At 32.1% G+C, this 9730-nt stretch overlaps 1 protein-coding gene across 2 annotated transcripts; it reads right to left on the bottom strand.

Annotated features, from left to right (window-relative positions):
• Positions 1-299: 299 nt before the first annotated feature.
• LOC141692354 (translation initiation factor IF3-1, mitochondrial) lies at positions 300-6513 on the bottom strand. 2 transcript variants are annotated; one of them, XR_012562808.1, is made up of 9 exons: positions 6218-6513; positions 5996-6092; positions 5573-5640; positions 5368-5466; positions 3682-3738; positions 2744-2812; positions 1744-1932; positions 663-1663; positions 300-584 (listed from the first exon to the last, which is right to left on the bottom strand). XR_012562808.1 is itself a non-coding variant. In XM_074497164.1 (8 exons), exons 1-8 carry the CDS (start codon positions 6407-6409, stop codon positions 818-820), a joined length of 1617 nt encoding a protein of 538 aa, XP_074353265.1. In that variant the 5' UTR covers positions 6410-6513; the 3' UTR covers positions 563-817. The 2 variants fall into 2 exon arrangements, 1 of the variants encoding a protein (XP_074353265.1); XM_074497164.1 differs by having other exon boundaries at positions 563-1663.
• Positions 6514-9730: the final 3217 nt, after the last annotated feature.

Below are 9730 nucleotides of genomic sequence, written 5' to 3'. Positions count from 1 at the left end.
CTTATATACAGAGGGTACACACAATTTAGCTTTAATACCCGTTATCCTATTTGCTAGACTTCATTATAGTCTGTTTTTAGATGTGCTAAGCAAAACATACAACTCTAGGTTTCTCTTACAAGCCTAAGAAACACACAATTTATTAAGTCTATTTTGTATCTTTTTATTGTTTATATGTCATGTTGTGACTTGTGAAAGTTCATGTTGTACTCGCATATACTTTGGCGCCTCTCTTCGTATTTTGAAATGGAAAATATATAGGGTGTCAATTATCATTTGATCACTATGTACATTCAAATATCTCAAATGAATTATCTAAAAACAATCTTAGCTTCATTCACTTGACACAAAACAAACATGCTTCGGTTATGTTTGAACAGTTTTACGATTAAGGTCCACATTTTTTGTAAGTTGTGACAACAAAAAAAAATTGTCTGCAAAGTCTGACAATTTGACCATTATATTGTTACCTGACTTGGGAGAATATATTACTATGTAGGTCTCTGCACCATGTTGAATAAAAAGGTAGGGCTCATCTCCTTCAATAATCAGCTTAAGCAAGGGTGTTTAATCTCACTGGCTTCCTATATAATAAATTGAATTTTAGTATCCAACTGAATGGATCTAAGAATGCTTAGCACCATTTATTCAGACATGCTTACATATAATTTGTGTTGGTTAAAGAAAGGTGTCTTGACGATTTCAAGTCCCGTTACTCATTCTTCAGAAATGCTCTGATGAGCCTTATCTTCAATTGCCACGGTGCTAATATTTGCATTTCATAAATTGCGAGGAGTTTATTTGTATGACAAAAACCTTATCGGCCTTGCCTTCTGCTGCCATGGAAGTTGGGCACAGTTAAATTCTGATTAAGAGCTTGTTTATACCTATTTACCACTGTCGGTTGTGGCTCAGTAGTACTGTTCGGTTTAGGACCATTAGGAACACCATATTTTTGACCTGATGAATTAGGTAGAGCACCGGGATATGAGACTTCTTTTCTTGGAAACTCCTCTGCAGGAAATCTGGAATTTTTGGTGAATTGTCCCTGCCCAACTTCTCTTGACTGAGTTAAGTTCCTTGGATCAACTTGTGTTGGACTGCCTTGGTTCGGATATTGTGGCGGTTGCCTGCCTTGGTTCGGATATTGTGGCGGTTGCCTGCCTTGGTATGGAGGTTGGGGATGTAAACGTCCTGGATCAGCATTCTGGGAGTTCGTTTCAGTAGGCGAAGACCTGTTTCTTAGGTCCTTTATGTACCTATTCACTATAGCAGGTTGAGGACTAGGAACATTAATTTCAGTAGGTGGAACCCTGCTTCTTGTCATGTACCTGTTCACTATCGCAGGTTGAGGACTAGCAATATTCATTTCAGTAGGTGGATCCCTGCTTCTTGGATCCTTTTTGTACCTATTCTCGATGTTAAGTGAAGCTTCTGGTGGGTGAGATGTAGGGCTCCGATCGTCAAGAAGGGGGCTCTCATTGACAGGGTCGATGTCTGCTTCTGAACTGGAATCTTCTTCAACATGGTTACTTGTGGCTTTAAGTTGTGAAGTTTTCTTTGTGCCTTTCTTTGGTAGCCCATACTTCACATGCCGGACAACAACATAAGCACCTTTTTTTTCCATTTCAGGTCCACTTTCTACAATGGCAACATCCTCAATCTGCCACACAGAAGTTATAGTTATTGCTGCATAAATCATCGGAAGCATTGTCCCCATGTATGGAAAATGAAACAACTTACCAGAGTGCAGAAACGGGCCAACAATTTTCGTAGGTTCTCATATTCAATAGCCATTGCCTTTCTCTCACTCTCCAATTTCTCTTTCGCCTTTTTCTCTTCCTCCAATTTATCAATCGCCTTTTTATCATTCCCTTTTTTGTCATTCACCGTTTTATCATTCGCCTTTTTGTCATTCATCTTGGCGAGACACTGTTCAAAAACCAAAATGCTTCAGACAAGGATCTATTTATAGTTCATAATAATGAGAGAATGTGTATGTTTAACACTACAAAATGATGTAAATCCCATGCATAAGAAATAAAATTCTCATAGTAGCAAACTGACAAAGATGCTATCCCGGAAAAACATCCGACAACCCTGTTCACTCGGAAAGAAAGTGCGAAATACTTTGTGGTACAAGGGCATCAACCACCATAGAAAATAAAAACAAAAGAAAAATTGTCATATCTATACTTATACTAAAAGAAACACCAGCTGACATCAGCGTTTACACTTGTCAGTTTCTCCCTATGTTTCTCCTTAATCGCTGACATCCTCATTCCTCATTTATCTCTCTCTCATTATTACAATCTCTACTAATCCATTTCATCCTCATTTCTCATTTACTTTTTTAATCTTATATTATTTATTATTTTATTTTCATAAATGCTTATCAATTTATTTAAATAGGAATGAAGTCCTCATTCTCAACAACCAAACTGCTAATCCAAATATCAATACATAGGTTTGGGTTCTGATTCCTATCAACTGAATTCATTAACCATGAACAAATTCTATCCTAACGTAGTTCTCAAATTACAAATCATCACATTTCATAATTATTCTCACCTAAATTACAGATTTCGACTTATGACATTTTTTTCTAAATTAAACTTTTTTTTATTTAAATGGAATTAACAACATTTCTAATATCCTACAAAAAAGCTAAATTAAATTATAAAAATTATCACAACTGTGCAGAACAGGGGTACTAATCTAGTTTGTAACAAGGAAAAAACACCTTTACACGATAACCACTTTCCATCATTCTTTTGACTGTTGCTGCTTTCATTTGCAGGTCTTTTTCTTCCTATAAACAGAAGAATGGAGAAATATTCAGATGTTTTACATGTCAAAATATTGGGAAAAAGAAGTGAATTTAGGTAAGTCTACGCATGCAATCACTTTGAAAAATCTCTAATTATTCATTTGCCCCTCTAAAATAGACACTTTTTCCACTACATATTCAACATCGGATGAATTTGCAAGATACTTTTTCCACAAGAGGATAGATGTAGAAAAGAATTTTTAGCTATTATGAGCATGTCAATCATTAAGGGTGCCAAAAATTGCCATATCAATATAGAGTATAGAATAGATATTGATTTTTTGTTTTCTATTAACAACAGTACTTACCTGTATGGCTGTATGGTCCTACAAATTTACTTTCCATATACTATTTGCGTGTAATAGTACACTTTGTTTTATGAAATAATATAATTGTCACAAATAAACATGACTTAAAGTTAAGTCAAACATAACCTAGCATATCCCCCGTACTATTCAAAGATAACCATTAACCGGAATGGTGAAATTTAAAATCATTTACAAGCAATATACAAAAGAATTATGGAGGAAAACAATAATTTATTAATAATGTAATATAACCAAATAATTTAGACAAGCTGTTTAAGTGGTAATTTTTAACGAAATATAGTAGCATACCTAGTCTTGCTGGCTTTAGTAAAAATTATATAATATAAGCGATATAGAACAGTACAAACGGACTATTCCAGAATCCAGAATGCAACTGGTTCGATGATCAAATTGTACAATGACACTTTTTGGCACCCATATTGGAGATATATCTTCAGCTATTCTATATTTTTATTTGCATCAAGTAAAACTGCCATATATGTAAAACCTTCTGTCATAAGCACATGCACTAGATGAACTCACAATTTTACCCTCAAATTGAACTGATTTGGATGCTCCTTTCCGAAGAGTCACTTCAGACTGCCAAGGAAACACATCAAGTTAAAGGGACTAAATATGATCATGGTAAGAAGGCATGTGATAAAGATGAATAAAGGAATCTGTTTACTAAAGAATAATTTGCTATAAATCAACTAAGAAAGTTACCAACTCTATCCAACTGCCTATACAACAAACAGCATATTACACAAACCCCAAGGCAACTAGAAGAGACATACCGAGTGGATTACAACTACTTGAAGAGAATTTCAACAACTAAAGGCCATCCCATTAAGTTTTCATGCACAGATAAGTTAAGGGGTCATAACTTGCAACAGGAGATATGTTTTTAATATAGATGCAGTTTTCAATGTTTCACCATAGCGCTACATCCCTCCAAGAAGTTTTTACAGTTTTAGTTGGTACTTAATTAACAGTTACCTTTTTTATTGTTCAACTTCAAAGGCCTCCTACGAACAAAGTGATGCAGGAACTGCTACTCGGATGCAGCATTCGCCAGAGGGGGTCCCAATGGAAGCTAATTACTGGAAGGTGTTTAGATGAAAGGTGATTGTACTCCTTCCAGTGTGAGTTTAAGATGATGTATATTATTACCTAACTATAAAGCACGACAGCTAGTGTAGCTTGTAGTTTATTGAAAACAATTCTCAAGATTGCTATCACAATATCAAGGTAGCAAGTCAAATTCTCTACCAATATTCAATATTACTCGATCAGAACCAGCGCCTACTTCCTTAAATATCATATACTGCACACAGTACCAGTGTACCACAGACAAAAAACAGCTCAAGGTCCACCAGTGGCAACTCCAAAAGATTAAATGTCAGGATTAGTACTGTATTAGTACTTACTGTGTAGTATGGTTGTGTTTTACTGTGCTGTGTTAGTAATAGTATAGGGAAGGGTAGTTCTGTCTTTTCACTAGTCACTAGAATTAACTAGGTATCAGTGCAGGTCTATAAATACTTGTAATTGCTTGTTGTGCTGATTATGTTGAATATGTGGAAAAGGCATTTGCCACCAACCTCTTTCTCTCTCTATAACTACTTTCTCTCTCTAAGGTTTCTTACTCTAAAACTCTATCTTCTCTTGCAAGTTTCTCTCTGATTGTCTATCTCTGATCTATATTTCTGCTGTTATCTCTCTGTTTCTTTCTGAATCTCTCTATATTCTCTGATATATCTCTATATCCTAGTTGTTATCCTTACAATTCTACACTTATAAATCAGAAAACAACAAAAACAATCAAATATTCAGAAAACTCAAAGTCAGAAACCCTAGTTCCTGACATTAAATCACTTGGCACAACAAAATCTGTAGATGCAACTACAATTTCGAATTTTTTTTATTTTGCAGCTCTGCTAGAAATTTAGAAATTTGTCATCTCAAAAGAAATTTTCTATATGAAAATGTACATTTGCATCTAAGATGCTTAAACGTCTGAGAGCATACCCTTAAAGTTTTTCTCTAAAAAATATTCATAGCATAAAAGATATAACAAATGGAGAGGTGGTAGGAGTTTGATTCTCATCTCTCCCATGCCCTAAACAATATCTGAACTATAACCAAAACAACTTATCAAGAAGAGGTTAAGAAATAATTAAGGACAACTTCACCAGAGTCTTTAGTTTGTTACAAAGGAAATAATACCTTGCTTTTAGCACGCTCTTTCTCCTTTAACTCTTTTACGTATTTCTCTCTATTATAGTCAAAAATTTTGCAAACAGGTGGCTTAGCATTTCGATCCACCTGTAATACAGGAACTAAGGGTAAGTAAACACAAACAAAATATTAGCCCACAAACACCTTTACCATATTTTACACTGTAAATAAAACCAATTAGTCTAGGAGTTACCTCAACCAAATCAAGCCTACGACTTTTTGCACGCTCCAAAGCTTCACGCGTTGACACTACAGTATGGCCTACAAATATACATAAACATTACCCTCCAATGTGCAAGAGATACTAATATATGATCCTTCAAAGTAAGTCATTACACCTAAACCTCTTTATTTCCTATCACACTCAAAATAATACAAATCTATACCATCTTCACCTAATTCCTCCAAACCAAACAACACTTGTCTAAAAGCAAAAGCACGACATTCGAAAGCAATAAAAAACAATCCAAGAGACTATTTTAAACGATTACACATAACAAAACGAGCACAAATTATAACTACTCCACGTGTCTCAACTCAACGCAGAACCATAGTAATAATCTGCACTCCACAAATGCAATTTATAAGCATACATAACCAAAAAACAAAAAATTACCAGTATCTAACACAAGCCTAACAGAAGGAGCTGTAATACTCTCATTCAACCGCGGCCCATCGACTTCTTCTTCTTCTTTTTCTTGTTTCTTCTGAAACTAAACACACATACACACACCACCATCAATCAATACACACATTACACACACACAATCCCAAATTCACAAACATATACATACATACATACATACATACAAACATAAGTACATAAAAAGTGAGGTACCTGAGCAGGAGCAGCGAAAGATCGAGTAGTTTGAAAAATCTTGAAGTGGGTATTGTGCAAAATTGAATCTTTTTTAGTTATAGTAGAGAATCTTGAATGTGGAGTGACTAAAAGGGGCTGAAAAAAGCATCTTCTGAGCTGATTTGACAAGTTCTTGAGATGGGGTTGCTTCAATCTGCATAGAAAAGCCATTGAAATTAAATATAAAGATGATCTGATTTGAGGGGTTTATGAATTGTGAATGTGTAAACCTAGGTGATTTATTTGTCAAGTGTGATATTACACATCACATATTCACGTGTGTGTATGCATATAGGCCTGAATTAAATTAAATTGGAGTATTGAGAGTTTATTGGGCTGGGCTAATAAAAGGATTTTTAGAATTTCTGGGCTGGGTCTTGGGACTGGCCTGTTCTGGACCAGAAAGTTTTTAATAGTTTAATTTTGTAACATGGATCTGGCCTGACCCGGGGTTTGTCAAGACCCAAGAGTAGTGCAAAAATAATTACCAGATTTATACCCGTGCCGGGCGAGGATGTTTTATAAATTATTAATATTATTTTTTTTAATTTTTTTAAAATAACATTTTTATTAAACTTTGTAAAAATTTAGTACTGATTAAAGTTGATGATATACATTTTGTATTATCACCTCAATTTATGCTGCATTTTTAAATGATATTTTTTTAATTTTTTTTTTTGAATCGTTAACATTATTGGTGGTTATCTTTTTATTAATTTATTAGTTTTTTAAATGCTAAATTCGGTAAATTTTAATGTTATATATTGTTATAAGATTCTTTACTTCTGTTTCTTTTATTTCATATATATTTATTTTTGATTTATATGTACTAATTGTATTATTAACTTAATTGTTTGGCTATTTTTTGTTGCTATACATAGGATTGTAGTATTTTTTCCTTCTCACGAGTTAGTATACATTGTGCAGAGAATAAGATGTATCATTTTAATATTAATGAAATAATGATATTATCCGTGTATATTCTTAAAATATCAATAATATTCTTGGCGACAAAATTATAAAAACTCCTTTACATCAATTATATATAAGAATATAATTATTTCCGTTAGAAACAATAAAATAAAAAATAGAAGTAATGAAAAAGAAAAATGCTCGATTTACTTTTAACTAATAAAATTATGAAAGATTCTGATCAATTATATTTCAAAATTAACCCACGTAAATCAATAATACTAATTATTGCATTTTATGATGTTCCATAATTTTATAACAGTTTTTTATATTTAATTTGATATTTTTAACATTATTTTTAAATATTAAATTTAAATTTGATCTTGTGCGAATTGCTAAATGAGATAGGTGTGAACTCAAGTGTGAACACTTTTTCAGGTGAGATATTAAGGTCAATGGACCAATTGTATGGCCGGCCCGTGGTTTCGACCAATGTTATGTTTTTCACACTTTGAAATAGAGTATTTTGTTTGTAATAATTTTATCGTGAATAAATTATTATTTATTATTTTAACCTACGACAATCGGGTGGGTTATTGTGGGTAGTTGCAAGACCGTGTGATTATGGCCCGTCAGTGTCATTTATGCCCTCCCTCTCCTCTGACTCTCAGGTAGCCTGATACATTTAATGCTTAACATTTGATTGAGACACCAAAAATTATATTTTTATTATATTATTATATAACTAACCTAAAATCCGATACTTTAAATAATTATTATTGTATTATTTTTATTTTATTATTTTATTAATTATATTCATAAATAGTAAATATATTTAAATAATTATTGTCAAATATATCTTTGCTTATATTATAATAACTATTATTTATAATTACGTTTTAAAATAAAAAATAGTTCATAAACCGAGGATATAATGTAGGTTCTGGAAAATATATATTGACCTAGTTAAATAGTTCATGTATTTTAGTTGGAATATTTTTAATTTATACTTACTTAAATTGTTGATAAGATTCAAATATTGGACTATTTCATGTAATTGAATAGTGTTTATTATTTACGAAATATTTTTTGATTTGAATTTTCTTTTAGATGGTTCAATAATATAACTTTTTTGACCTGGGTGAATAATATATATTTTTTATTTTGGCCCGATGTCATTATATATATTTACTTATATTTATATAATCACTTTGTGAATATTAATCTATAATGAGTCTTTAATATAACTAATTTGTTTAAGTTTACATTTTTAATTTTATCGTGGATCAATAGTATAATTTTGTTCAAATATGAATGAATAGTATGTATAAATTATAACTTAATTTGCATTTAAACAAAGTTTATAATATGAATTTTAATATATTAAGGAGAGTGTTTAAATAAAAATGTATATATATATATATATATTCTATTTTGTGTCCAAATAATAAAATCAAAGTTATGAAACTCGAGTATGTACTAAAATTACCAAATTTTAATGTTTCGGATGTTATAATGTAATATATAGATAGACATGATTTATATTTGATTTTACTTTTTAAGTTAATTAGAACCTAAAATAAATTAAATTTAATATTAGTTAAAATTAGTATAATTTAATAAAAATAGTTAAGTAGATTATATATAGATTACCGACCAAAAAAAATTTAATGTTTGATATATTTTAATATAATACAGATATAAGTAAGGTGTCATGAACAAAAGAAATCTATACTATACTTTAATAATCGGAATGAGATATAATTTGGTTCAACGGTTATTCCCTAATTTCGGTTATTAGAAAAAAAAATAGTGTTATATATCCGCTAAACTACTAAATTATTAAACTACTACACACATAGTCTACTTATCCTACTAAACTACAACCACAACTTATCTTATTATTAAAAAAAGACTAATTTGCACTTTGCACCCCTGAATCTCACTTTGGTATCAGAACTTTGGGACCTTACAGTTTGCACCCTAGACTTAGGAAACGCTGAGAGTTAACATCCCTTGACAGATTAAACGTTAACTCAGACGTTAACGTTATCTGACATAGGGGTATTACTGGAATTTTAATTTTCAACGGATATAATTGTAAAATGGGTGTATATGTACCCAAAACTGATCTATTTCTTTACTCTTGCATATTCGGCCATTTTATTTCATTGATGTTGGTAAAGAAATATCAATTAAGTGCAGTTGTAATCAATGGACGGTGGAGAGGACGGCTTGGACTGATGCAAATGTGGGGCGTCGTTTTCTTGGTTGTGCTACATATACCTGCAATTTTTTCCGGTGGGTGGATGCTCCTCTATGTGGACGCTCCTCTATGTGGACGCGCAAGAGCTATCATCCCGGGTCTAATTCGATTAATCAAGGCGCTTGAAGGTGAACAAAGGTATCTGGAGGCTTATAATGTTCAGTTACAAAATGAATTGCAGAAGAGAAGGGTAAGCAAATTGGTTTATGTGTTGCTAATATTGTCATGGGCAATTCTGTTGATGTTGAATTTACCCAGAGGTGGGGATAACCAAGACAGAGTTGGGGACAAGCAAGGACATAAAGATGTTGTTT

The sequence above is a fragment of the Apium graveolens genome, chromosome 10 (assembly GCF_009905375.1).
Source record: "Apium graveolens cultivar Ventura chromosome 10, ASM990537v1, whole genome shotgun sequence".
In the NCBI taxonomy this organism is placed as follows: domain Eukaryota; kingdom Viridiplantae; phylum Streptophyta; class Magnoliopsida; order Apiales; family Apiaceae; genus Apium; species Apium graveolens.
The sequence above is the reverse complement of the archived record's forward strand: the minus strand, read 5'-3'. Positions and strand labels throughout refer to the sequence as shown.

Excerpts from the sequence above, each read along its gene's own strand:
- LOC141692354 (XM_074497164.1), bottom strand. The coding sequence starts at position 6,409 with ATGGCTTTTCTATGCAGATTGAAGCAACCCCATCTCAAGAACTTGTCA. Across the intron at positions 5,467-5,572 it reads GTAGGCTTGATTTGGTTGAG|GTGGATCGAAATGCTAAGCC; the intron begins GTAACTCCTAGA and ends CCTGTATTACAG. Across the intron at positions 1,933-2,743 it reads AAAGTGGTTATCGTGTAAAG|TGTCTCGCCAAGATGAATGA; the intron begins GTGTTTTTTCCT and ends GTTTTTGAACAG.